General features: G+C 37.3%; 1 protein-coding gene across 1 annotated transcript in view; it reads right to left on the bottom strand.

Annotated features, from left to right (window-relative positions):
* The window catches only part of LOC150077095 (uncharacterized), a 282019-nt gene that overhangs the window by 193741 nt on the left and 74370 nt on the right, over window positions 1-13908 (bottom strand). The window contains exon 4 of the mRNA XM_090386247.1: window positions 7668-7728. Coding sequence (XP_090242373.1) covers window positions 7668-7728 — 61 coding nt within the window. The remainder of the gene's footprint in view (window positions 1-7667; window positions 7729-13908) is intronic.

Here is a 13908-nt window from a genome sequence, read left to right as displayed (position 1 = left end):
CAAGAAAAGGGTGAACAGAAAGTGGACATGGAAGAGTCCAAATGGATTAACAACTAATGAAATCAACTTCATTCTCACTAACAGAAGATATATTGTGAATGATGTTACCATCCTGAATAAGGTAAATGTTGGAAGTGATCACAGAATGGTAAGATGTACACTTGATATAGATGTAGGAAAGGAAAGGAAAAAACTGACTCGAGTAAATAATACAAAGGTCTTTGAGATAACAGAAGAGGAGAAAAAGCAGTATGTACTGGAACTTAAGAACAAGTTTGAGCTTCTGCAGACTGCTCAGGACCAAGATATCAACGAGGAATATTACAACTTTCTGGAAGTGATAAAGCCCAAGAAACCTATAGGGAAAAAGAAATCCAAAGAAGAAAAAATTAGTCAAGAAACACTTGTCGTGATGAATCGAAGACAACAAATGAAAAGCAAGGAAAACACTGACAGGGAAAAAACTGAGTATACTGAGTTATGCAAAGCCATTAGAAAGAGACTCAGAGAGGACATAAGAAGATTTAACACAAGAAAAGTAGAACAAGCATTAAGGGAAAACAAAGGATTTAAACAGCAGCCATGAACAGTAATACAGAAAGACAAATGATACTGAAACTGAAGAACAGTGCTGGTGTACTTATAAACAGCACAGAAGGCATAATTCAAATAGCAAAAGACTACTATAGAGAATTATACAAGGAGCGAGTGAATGATGCCAGCAGTGGGGAAGATGGATTGCAAAGTAGCAACACATACAACATACCCGATATTTTTCCTGATGAGGTAGAACATGCACTGAAGAAAATGAAGAATCAGAAAGCCCCGGGGGAAGATGAAGTTACTGTAGAGTTGTTAAAATTGGGAGGAAGAGACAACACAAAAACTGGCAAGGCTCTTCACAAAGTGCATTAGAAAAGGTGTGACGCCTAAGCAGTGGAATAATGCAATCATAGTTTTGCTGCATAAGAAAGGAGATAAATCAGAAATGGAAATTATAGACCAATTAGATTGTTATCCCACATCTACAAGTTGTTCGCAAGGGTCATTACTAACAGAGTAAAAAGAATACTTGATGAGAATCAACCGAAAGAGCAAGCTGGCTTTAGGAAAGGATTCTTAACTATGGATCACCTTCACGTAATATCACAGCTAATGGAGAAAGCAAATGAATATAAAACATCATTATGCCTGGCATTTGTGGATTATGAAAGGGCATTTGACTCCATACAGCATAAGGAAATGTTTCGGGCACTGGAAAGACAAGGCATAGATACCCCATATATTATGATTTTGAAGAAAATATATGAGAGTGCTACCTCCTTTATTAGACTAGACAAAGACAGTAGGAAATTTAAAATCGAGAAAGGAGTTCGACAAGGAGACACAATATCTCCGAAGCTGTTTACTGCTGCCCTTGAGGAAGCTTTCAGAAGATTAGACTGGTCGCAGAAAGGAGTCAATGTGAACGGAGAGTACCTAAACCATTTATGATTTGCAGATGACATTGTGGTCATAAGCCACGATCCCAAAGAATTAGAGGAAAATCTTAATCAGTTATACACAGTTAGTAAGGATTTTGGACTAAAGATGAATATGGCTAAAACAAAAGTAATGATGAACAAGCATGCCACGGAAAGAGAAATAATGATTGAAGGAGCAGTAATTGAAAAGGTGGAGTTATATACTTATCTAGGACAAGTTATTAGCTGTAATAATGATAAATGGCTGGAAGTCAAGAGAAGAATAAATTTTGAATGGATAGCATTCAGGAAATATAGTCACATACTGAAGAGCAATATCCCAGTTTGTCTGAAATAAAATAATGAACCAATCTATACTCCCCACCATGACTTATGGAAGTGAAACTTGGGCACTCACCAAAAGAATGGAAGAGAAGCTGAGAACTACACAGCGAAGAATGGAACGAATTATACTGGGAATCAGACTGTTAGATAAGAAGAGAAACACATGGATTAGGCAGCAAACTCAAGTAAAGGACATTCTTATCAAAACTAAAGCAGTCTTGGGCAGGACACATAACTTGAAGACATGATGACAGATGGACTAAGAAAATAACAGAATGGTACCCAAGAGGAGCTAGAAGACAACCTGGAAGACAAAGGCGGAGATGGATAAATGAAATTCATGAGTTTGTGGGTAGTACATTGTAAATGGATGGCCAGTGCTCAAAACAGAAGGAACTGGAAAGTTGCTGGAGAGGCCTTCATCCTGCAGTGGATTGAAAATGGCTGATGATGATGATGATGATGATGATGAATAGGGAAGGTCAGCATTTTTACATTCCATCCACTCAACCACACACATACACAGTATGTGCGGAGGTAGAGTGTATAAGGAACGTATTGTGATTGTGAAAATTTTCGAAGTTGTGTTTTTTATGTATTAATTTTTACTAATTAATACATAAAAATATGTGGGCAGATCTACTGATCCAGTTTTTTTTTATGTATAACCAAAAATGTTTAGTATTACTTAATATTTTTACCTAATAAAATTCTTTAATTTTAAAATTTTTCAGATAAAATATGTCCAAAAGAAAAACTGAAGACATAAATAAAAAAAACTTGCAAAACATTTAAAAAGGATTGGCTTTTAAAACAAATTGATGCTGAAATTCCATCATCAAACAAGAAGCAAAGCCTAAAACTAGGAGATATTTTTCAATTCAATGAAGAAAATGGTGTCGTTTTGTATACTTTTTGTGCAGAAGCAAAAGTCACAGGAAAATTTAGTATAGGAAGAAAATGGGAAGAATGGAAACTAGATTATTTATAATGGCATTTAAGTCAGAAGATACATATAGACGCAGTTACCAAGTTACATAATCTGAAAAAAGGTGGAATTTTAAGTATTTTGACGGAAACTGTAGTAGAAGTACATAACATAAAAAAGGAAAGATGTGAATGATTGAAATCAAATTTTGATATGGTTAAGGTTTTAATTAATGATGTGATATTAGCCATAAAAATTAATGCATCAATGAACTCTGTACAAGACATTTGTGAACACATGGAAAAATTTATAGATATACCAAAAAATTGGAGAAGCAAAAATTATTCATTTAAATTTGTTGAATGTAAAAATTCTGTTCTCATAAAAAATATCCTGAACGAAATAAGAGAATCTACTTTCCACACGTTAATTGTAGACGAAAGTACTGATATTTCAGTACAAAAAATATTAATTTTGTATTTTAAATTTCGAGTGAAAAATGAAACATATTACAAAACAGTATTCGGAGGTATTTTGAAGCTTACAAACTGTAACAGTATGTCCATTTTAGAAAAAATTAAATTTTTGTACCACGAATATAATCTTGATATTCAAAAGATGGTAATGTTCACATCAGAGGGAGCAAGTGTTATGCTTGGAAGGAAAAAATGGAGTAGCAGCAATTCTCAAAAAAGAAATATTACATCTATCTGAACAACATTGTGTTGCGCACCGAGAAGATTTAGGATTGCACAAAGCATGGAAAAATGTATCTATTATGCAAGATATAGAGACGTTGCTAAGAAATGTATACACAGTGTTTAGCAGGTCTAGCATAAAAAAAGGAAAATTAGAAGAACTAGCCCAGGTTACAGAACATGATGTATCTTTTAGACCATTAAATGAAGTCAGATGGTTATCCAGACATTTTGCAGTTCATGCTTTAGTAAAAAATTATGAAATATTAATCGAATATTGCAATGAGCAGATTAACGAATGTAATGATCCTATTAGTAAATACTGTTTACAAATTTTGACCAATTCACAATATCATGTGGCATTAATTGCACTCAATGATGTATTAGAAGAGTTTGCATCACTTTGCAAATATCTACAAAAAAGTTGTTTAAAAATTACTGATGCACATCAATATGTTAAAACTAAAATAAACAAATTAAGAAGCCAATATCTTGGAAAAAATATTTTCCGGAGTGAAAATGTGAAAGTATTATCAAAAATTCAAAATGATGTTGACACTGCAGCTATAATTCAGTTTATCAAACATGTATGTGATTACTTAGATAACAGATTTCCTGATGACAATAAAGAAATAAGCTAGGGAAAAAAAGTTTGTGTATCTGTTAAAATAAATCAAAAATGTGAACATGTACAAAAGAAATTAAAATGAAATAATTACATTAAGTTTTTATTTATTCTGAAAGAAAGATACCCAGATCATAAAAAGGATTTTAAAAATTTTTCAAGTTTTTCAACAAAAACTGTTTTTTCAGAGGCAAGTGGCACTCATAATGTTTACACAATTCACCAAAATACTAAATTAATGATGCAAGTGTCAATTACAGGAATTGGAAGTTGCTGTAAAAAATTATAAAGATGTTCTTCTTACGCAAATAAGGTAGTAATTACCATTGATTTTGAAGAAAATCCATTACTTTGAAGAAAGTTTTTCTGTACAGTGGGAATTAATCCCACTGTACAGAAAATGTCATATTCGGGTAATGGATTCCAGTAAACAACAGGAAAACATTTTAAACTATAACAAAATGAACATAGAAAATTTTATATTCATTTGTGCTGCAAGATGCTGGTCAGGAATTCCACTTGAATAATGCACAGGCAAGTTAAAAACTAGAACATACTAATTGTGTGATTGTAGTTGGTTGCTTAATTCATGATACTATAGCTGTTCCCCTGTTTCTGCATTTATTGTTACAGTTCATTTGGTCACATTTTCACAAGACTCTTGACAAAATATTCTACTTTGCTGATGGTGACACATTACAGTATAAAAACAAAATGAACTTTTTCAACCCCTGTTTGCACAAGACAGATTTTGATGTAAAGGCAGGGTGGCATGTTTTTTGCCACTTAAAATGGAAACAGTGCATGTGACAAGCTGAATCAAAGTACACAGACAAGTCTTTGCCTTGTGTAAGTTAATGAAATGATGATTCCCCACAACTTTATAACTGGGCCAAAACCAACATCACTGAAATCCATTTTTTCATTTGTGACCAACAAACAGTATAGACAGGATCAGCTAGAGCCATGGATGGTATCCAGAAACTCCATTCTTTCATCCCTCTGAAGTCAGGCAAAAGTATCAACAAAAGCTTATTCATTCTCTGAAAGCTAGAGAGAAGAAACCACAACAAAATATGGCTATACAGCTTTAGAAAATATGACTGGTTTTCGTAACAAGTAAATTACAATGTTCACTGGTAGATATGGTGTGCACTTGATTCAAATAAAGACATACAGAGTTAGGTCCTGTTTCCATATGGACCCTCTCCACTCAAGCATCCATCAGTATCCAATACTCTGTCCATTCACAAATTGAAAGCTTTGACTAAAAGCTCATCTATCAACAGAGTCAAAAGAACAGTCTGCATTCTAACAGCAAACAGAACAAGAGCAGCCAATCAAAAACTATCATTAAAAATACTAAATTCTGATAGAGTCCTGTGAAAATGTCAAAAAGATGAACATGTAAAACTCTTTTGGTAACTGGAACCTTTGTTGAACTTATACAATATCAAATTAAATTTACTAGTAATTCCATTGCAATCCTGAAACCTTAAGGTTATGCAGAGGAATAGTGGACACAGAATATATAAGGTGCATTTTAAAAATTAGTGATCTGGTGTATGAAGGGTTTATCTAAGGATTCTGGTAACACATTACTTTTCACCATAGCCCAATTTGGAGTCAATACACTTTGCCACCGATGCTGCAATATGTTGATTCCTGCTGCAAAGAAAGTTTTCTCTTGGTCCTCCAGGAATGCATCCCACTGCAGCAAAGATGTCATTGTTGGTAGGCAAATGGATGCTGTTCATTTTTTTGACCAACCAGTATTTTTTTTTCAAATTAGGAAAAAATAGGCGAAAGTCTGATGGTGCTAGATCTGGTGAATATGAGAGATGGAACAAGATTTCAAAGCTTCATCCATGTCAATGACAGACTTGTGAGCAGGCATGCTGTCGTGATGAAAAACAGATTTCTTCGCTGAGTTTTCCTTGGTGTTTGTTTTTGATGCTTTCAAGCATCAAAAGGTCTACGTAATATGCCCCTGTGACTGGCAACACTCCGTCATCATCCAAAAAAACCAATGCCATCACCTTTGCCAGCAGAAGGAATCGACCTGGCCTTCCTGGGGGGGGGGGGGGCAAAATATGTTTCCACTGTTTGGACTACTCCTTTATGTCTCTGAATAAAAGTGATGGACCCACATCTCATCCATGGTCACAAATATTGAAAGGAAATTTGCTGGATCTGCTTGGAAACAATGCATGTTCCTTTGGCTTGTCAACTCTTTATGTATCTTTGATCTGATGTCAACAAATTTGAAACCCATTGTACTGACACCTTTTTCATAGTGAGAACATCCATTATTATGTGATACACAAATTCGGATGAGATGTCCAATATACTGCCAATGTATGAAACTGTCACCCGTCGATCACTCATCAACTGATCATGCACACAGTCAACAACTTCTGGAGTGATAGAAATCACAGGTTTTCCATAGCATAAGTTATCTTCCAGGCTCTCCCTCCCACCACTGTTTAAATTATGCTGCCCAATTCTTAACAATGAAATGGAATAGGAGGGGGCCTCCCCTCCCTCAATGTTGTAACCATATCCTCATGAACTAGTCTCATTTTCCCAAAATAGTGGATGACTGCATTGTGACTGATTTTGTCTATCTTTCCTCATTCACACAACTTTGTTGACTTCAAGAGTTGTAATTAAAAAATATGTTACTGAAAGTGCATGAAACTTGGGGGGGTTACTTTTTGAAGTGTCATACATTAAGTGCACAGAGTTGTAAAATTGTACTACTACCCTCTCATAGTCAGACCACAAACTTTTTAAACCCTCATATATTTTTTAAGACGTTTTTTGAAATTTTAGTTGATTGACTGATTATGTTGTTGTTATTTGGTTTTTAGGAGCATTAGCAACTAAGGCCATATTGCTCCAGGGATATGCGGTGGTCATTTCCTGACCTTTCCGCATCCTCCGTATTTGGTGGTCACGGGCTCGAACCCCGAATCAAGAAGCATGTGCTATGCACTGCTGCTCCTGCCAACCTGGCTACGGAGGCTCCGATTGATTATGAAAATCAAAAATGATATTATGTGCAATATATCATGTATAAATGAAAGCCCATAAAAAGGGCTTTAAAATGAGTCCTATTTGATACGTGTATTTTGATTAGAATTAAATTTACTTGCAATCCAACATTTGTCTGCATAATGAAATTTGAACATTTTACAATTTTTTTGGATGCCTGTAATTCAAAAATTGTTCAGTATAAAAATCTGTAAATTTAGATTTACAGATTTTTTTACAGATAGAAAGCACTGATAAGAAAGTGATGACACATAATAAATTTTTATATTGCTGTACGTGTGTATTACAAAAAAAAAAAAAGTTAAATCATAACATATTTACAAATAGAATAAATTAACTATAAAATCTAGTACAAGAATGGTGAACCTTGCTGAGATTGAGTGCCATAAAAGAAACAAAAAATTCACACATCAATAATTTTTCCCTGGCATACAGGTTCCCCATCAATAATGGGGAACCTGTATGCCACAGGTTCCCCATTTGTGCCCTAGTATACATTGTGTAAATACCTAACAACTGGTTACTAAAATTTATGTTTTAAGAATTATTACCTTGGAGGGTTTCTAAGAGCTTCATTCTTTTTGTTCGTAGTTCTTCTTCCTCTTGTTTTATCTTTAAATTAATATGATTAAGCATTACTGTTAACCATGACATGTAATTAAAATATTCATCTTTAATCCACTGGCAGAGATGGACAATTAGAATGTTTCTTGTGGGTTACTCCATGCTGTTTACTCAGGAATAATGCACAATACTTGCAACGGTAATTTTTTGCCACATTTTTTTTCTATTAAAAATCTGAAGCAGTTCTACTAAATAGGCAAAACATGAGTTTAGGGTGCGAATATACATTGCAAATAATTTCACATAACTGCCAGCGGGAAAAGAATAATAAACACAAAAAATACATAAAACCATAATACAATAATGACATATAATGAAGGATAAGCTAGAAATAGATTGCACCCCTGTTTATCATTGTATTAAATTTTTAACAAATACTAATCAATGTAAGTAAAACAGAAAAGATTAGATTTACTAGCAATTCCATTGCAATCCTAAAACTTTTAGGATAGATATGCAAAGGATTAGTGGACACAAAATATATATATATTTTTTAAGATTTTTAAGATAGCATTTTTTGAAATTTGAAATTAAGCTAAGGCAAATTATGAGAAGTCTCTAGCAAAGATTCTTTACTTATGTAAACAGCATAAAAAAGGGAATGAATCACATTGATCCACTAAATGACTTATATAACTGTTGATGATCCCACTCACTCTGCTAACAAACTGAACAGGTATTCTGCATCTACAATTTTTCAGACATGCCAGACAAGCTGTGCTTGCTACCTGAGAGTCAAAAATGCTGATAGAACTGATATTCGGGTGATACTCAAATCAATGGACCCAATTTCAGTGAAGTCTGGATGGTTTGTGACAGCCAAATCCTCGGCTTCCACCTTCATGGTGACACTGTTAGTAATCCTGGGTATAACCCCCATGTGCAAGCAAACTGTCGGTGACCACCCAGGTGTGAACCAATGTAAGCAGGGGTCGAGGTGTGGTGTCCACACCACACGGAGGAATGCCACCCCCTCTGCATTACCAGCCAATACTAGGTGGTAGTGACTCTCATCAACCGGTGCAATACCACCACTTCGCTTATTGGAGGCTTGAAGTGGTGGAACCCATGTTTAGTCTCCAGAGCTAAGTTCCTGTCAACCCTTCCCCATCTCTTCCATCATACAGTATGATTGATGTCTTTTGAGGTTATGATGAACACCATGGCAAGATCCAAACTTCCTTACATTTTGGGGCTACAGCTCTAAAATGATGTTTACAGGCCGGCCGCTAGTTAGTACACAAGACCAAACCTATTGGTTTATAAAGCTAGTGTATAATCTTGCTACTTCTATACTGCCAGATAGTGACTGGAAGGAGTCCGAGTAGTGTGTATGCGGGGGGGGATTGTTATGTCAGGGATCTCGGTATATTTCATTAGTTCGCAGACCATGTTCCCCCCACTTTTTCCTACTATTGAATACACCATGAATTGTCAAACTAATAGAGTAAACTTATCTGCAAAAAGATCTAAACCTCCCAAACACTTCCTAGTTCATTTCACAAATATACGTGGTCTCAGTTCTAATCTCAATGATGTCCATTTCCACTTACAGCCTGCCAAACCCCATGTACTTTTTCTGACAGAATCTCAGTTATCGGTTGATTCAACCACTGCTCATCTCAGTTGCCCAAATTATTCACTGTATGATTCCTTTTGCCTCAAGGGTGGTATGTGCATATTTCAGTTCCAATATTCCCTGCCAGAGACTTGGTAATTTGGAATCTCCCCTTTTCAATCTTTTCTGGCTTAAAATCTCTCTACTTCATTCTGTCAAATTCATCTGTTGTGTCTACCATTCTCCCAACACCACTAATCACATGGAACTCTCTGACTTCCTCTCTTTGCAACTTGACTTTCTCCAGTCCAACTTTCCTAACAGTGAGGTAATTTTCCTTGGTGATTTTAATGTTCACAACTCCAGCTGGCTTCCATTTTCTAGTCACACAGACCCAGCTAGCCGAGATGCTGAGGCTTTTGCAATTACTAATGACCTCGTACAGAATGTTCATTTACCTACCAAAATACCAGACAATCCTAACCATACAGCCAACACGCTTGATCTTTTGATCACAAACAACTCTTCTAAGTACATGGTCTAAGTGAGTGGTCCTTTAGGCACCTCAGATCACAACTTGGTGATTGTCTCTTATCCAATGGAGCCTTTATCTCATGGCTATTCCCAACCTTGTGTTGTTTGGCATTACAGGAATGCAAAATGAGATGGCCTGCATGATTTCTTTTCTTCTTTTCCTTGGTTGGATTACTGTTTCAAAACTTCTGATGTCAACTTTTGCTCAGATCGTGTCAGTGAAATTATTCTTGCAGGAATGGAATCCAATTTAAAATCTTGTCCTTTACCTAAACCTTGGTTTTCCAAAAGTGTGCTAAGGCTGTTCAAGAGAAGAATGTTGCATAGCATAATTGGCTTGCTTCCAATTGTTCAGTTTCATGTTCTGCCTACACCAAAGCTTGCAACAATTGTAAAGCAGTTATTAATCAGTCCAAACTAGATTTTGAACAGGCAAAGAGTAGAAAACTTGCTTCTTGCCCTAATGGTAGCCAAGCATTCTGGTCTCTTGCCAAAACTAAAGGTCACAACTTTTGCCCATTTCTGCTCCCACCTCTGTCAAAACCAAATGGTTCTATTGTCACTTCAGCCAAGGATAAAGCTAACCTGCTAACATCCCATTTTTCTTCCAACTCATGTATTAATGATCTTGGTAAAACACCTCCCACCATTCCCAGCATGCTCCATTTGATGCCTCCTGTGGTCTTCTGTAATAAGGATGTCAGAAGGATTTTGATGAATCTTGATGCTAAGAAAAATCCAGTTCCTGATGTTATTTCTCCACTTGTTCTCAAAACCTGCGATCCTGAACTTACTCCTGTTCTGTATCACCTTTTTTTTTCACTTTCTTATTCTAAAGGTGTTTTTCCTTCTGCTTGGAAATTTGCTCATATACAGCCAGTTCCTAAAAACGGTGACAAATCCCTCCCATCCAATTATCGTCCCATTGCAATTACTTCTACTCTTTCTAAAGTAATGGAGAAATAAATTAACTGCCAACTCTTAAACTATCTAGAAACCTTGTCTGATCAACAATTGCCAGTATGGATTCTGTCAGTGTTGATCCACTGGTGATATTCTGGCTTATGTTACCCATTTATGGATTCAATTCAATGGAAAAGTTCGGTGAAACACAAACAATTGCTCTTGACATTTAAAAGGCTTTCACTTATCAAGACAATTCAGAATCTTGAAGACATAAAGAAAAACGTAACCGCCGAACTGAATGTCATTTTCAATTAGGGTCTGATTACTTTAAAAAAATAATAAAACCATTTTTGAGTTCCTTCACTTTGTGCTCTTTTTTTTGCAGCAGTCTGGGAACTTTATTGCCACACCTCGTATTCAAAATTTTAAAGTAGAGATACTTCGTAGATTAATGTTGTTGTTGTTATTTAGTTTTTAGGAGCATTAGCAACTAAGGACATATTGCTCCGATAATATGCGGTGGTCATTCCCTGACCATTCCGCATCCTCCGTATTTGGTGGTCACGGGCTCGAACCCTGGTGGGATTAATGTTATTAGTGGAGGCCATTAGGATCCAGTGCTGGACCTCCTTACTGTTTACAAACTTTTATTGTTTGGAAACAATAAGGGGAAAGAAAAATTGTACAAAACACAAAAGAAAAATAAACTTATTTATTATTTTTTTTTTGCCTTATTTTTCCTCAATTTTTCTTTGATTTTCCTCTGATTTATTGCAAAATCATTTCCAGTTATAACTTGGTATACTTCTGGTATGCCCAACCCATTTGGTATGGCCAAAAGCTTCATTTGTGAATCTAAATGCCAAATATTTATTCAGTTTGTTAACAGCAGGATGCCAGGATCAGTATCACCAACAGTTAAACCACTGTTACTACCAGTGTTTACATAAAGAAGTTTTTGATGTTTTTCTTTGCATTATTAGCCAAAGACTTTTCATAATCTGTCTTAGCCCCTTTAGTGACTTGATTCCAGGCTGGTTGATACATACTGTAGGTCAGGGACATATTCAGGAGAGGTAGAGGGGGAATATGCCCCCTTAACCATGCGTATAAGTGATTTATCTAAAAAACATTCAAAAACCTGGTTGCCATGCCCTCCCTTACAATGATATTTGGATACAATAGTGCTGTAGGTGTCTGTATCCCTTGATAATTTATATGCATCCTCTGTGTTTTTCTTCTCTGCGACTAGTCTCCCCAGTTTATTTGATATCTATTTAGGTGCAAATCTTGAAAAGTAAATCTTAAATGGTTTAAAAAGCTTAGTAGCCTCAACAGTTAATTCTCTGAATACTTCCGATTTAGAATTTGCAGTTGTTAACACCATCATTTAATGTTCTTTAAGTGAAAAGAATTTAAGAACTGTTTTATTGAGGAATTTATTGTAGCTTAAACACAGAGCGTACAGATAAAGCAGAAATATATGAGCTTTCGGCTATATGGTAGCCTTCATCAGAATTAAAATACATGAATGGCAGTTGGAATGAAGATGTGCACTGCCAGGTGCGTGAGACGCGAGGTTTAATTGTTTGTTGACGTCTGTGGCTGTGACGCATGATGACGTGGCCAGCGCTTGTCCAATGACAGAACTACTGACTCTGTGATCGGGTTGACTTGGTAACCACTGTTCCTGTTTAAGGATTTATCCGAAGATTTTATATTTAATGATTCCAACCAGGTACGCTTTAGGTAATGGTGGGATCTGTCTACCACCACGACATCGCGGTGTGGGTCGATGTCGTGGTGGGTTGTCCAGACATGTTCGGCGATAGCTGAGTGTTCTATATCCGCTAAACGGATCGCTCTTTTGTGCTCCGAGAGACGTTTCTCGAGTCGACGTCCAGTCTCTCCGAAGTAGCAGCTAGTGCAGTCACGGCAAGAGATGCGGTAGACTAAACCGCTCTGCAGAAGGGTGGGGACAGGTGTTTTCACGTTGGAAATGAAAGAACGCAGTTTCCTGCCTGGGAGCTGGATGCACTTTATTCCGTGCGTTCTCAGGATTCTGCCGATCTGTTGTGACAGGTTGGGGTAGTATGGGATGAATGCCCTTGTGGATGGCTCGTCACTGTTGGTGTTGTAGCTGGTCGTCACGATGTCACGTGTCTGTAGATCACACCTGTCGAGGACGTCAATGGGGTAGCCACACCTCGTAAGGTCTACTTTGACCCTAGTGACCTCTTTGCGTCTTTCATCAGCGGAGCTGGAGTGTGTCCAGGCGCGAGTAAGCAAGGTTCGGGCCGTGGAGAGGAGGTGGCCTCGCGCGTGTGCTGACCGGAAGTTGGTAAACTGGCCAGCACACATGGGCTTACGATAAACTGTAGTCCTCAGGTATGTGCCTTCACGTCGGACAAGTGTGTCTAAGTATGGTAAAGAGTTGTTCGACTCCAGCTCAATCGTGAATTTTTATGAAGGGCGATAGTGAGTTGAGGTACGATAGAAGTCGCTGACCTGAGTCTCTAGGGATGACCACGAACACATCGTCAACATAGCGACACCAAAAGGCGATGTGATCAGGTGCGTGTGCAAACGCACGTCCCTCTAACTCCTCCATCACGATGTTTGCTGTGACTGAGCTGACCGGGGAACCCATGGCCGTGCCATGTATCTGCTGGTAGACTGAGTCATTAAATATGATCGCACCCCCTGTTAAGCACAGTCTGAGGGCGGTGGAAATGTCATCGGGTGTGAGACCAGTTCTTTCGTTGAGGGTTCTATCATTGTCCAAGAGTTGTTTTTGCACATAAAATGGCAAGTTCCACAGGGATGGAGGTAAAGAGCGATATGACGTCGAGCGATGCCATAACTTGATTCTGCGAGATGGATACAGTGCGAATCCTCTTTATGAATTCAACACTGTTGGAAACGGTGTGGGTGGTCTTGCCAACCAGAGGAGAAAGAAGTCTCGAGACAAATTTAGACAGCTCGTAAGTCGGTGATCCACAGCAGGATACAATTGGTCTCAGTGGTGTGTCTTCTTTGTGCACTTTCGGTAGGCCGTAAAACCGTGGGATCTGACATCCGGAAGCACGGAGGTGATTACGGGTTGACTGTGTGATCTTCCCTTGTTTCAGCCAACTGTTGACGAGGATATTCACCTCTGATTCCCATCG

Source organism: Mastigoproctus giganteus, chromosome 12 (genome assembly GCF_048544385.1).
Source record: "Mastigoproctus giganteus isolate SK-2022 chromosome 12, ASM4854438v1, whole genome shotgun sequence".
Taxonomy (NCBI): Eukaryota; Metazoa; Arthropoda; class Arachnida; order Uropygi; family Thelyphonidae; genus Mastigoproctus; species Mastigoproctus giganteus.
Note: the sequence above shows the minus strand (reverse complement) of the source record. Positions and strands in the feature narration are given on the sequence as shown.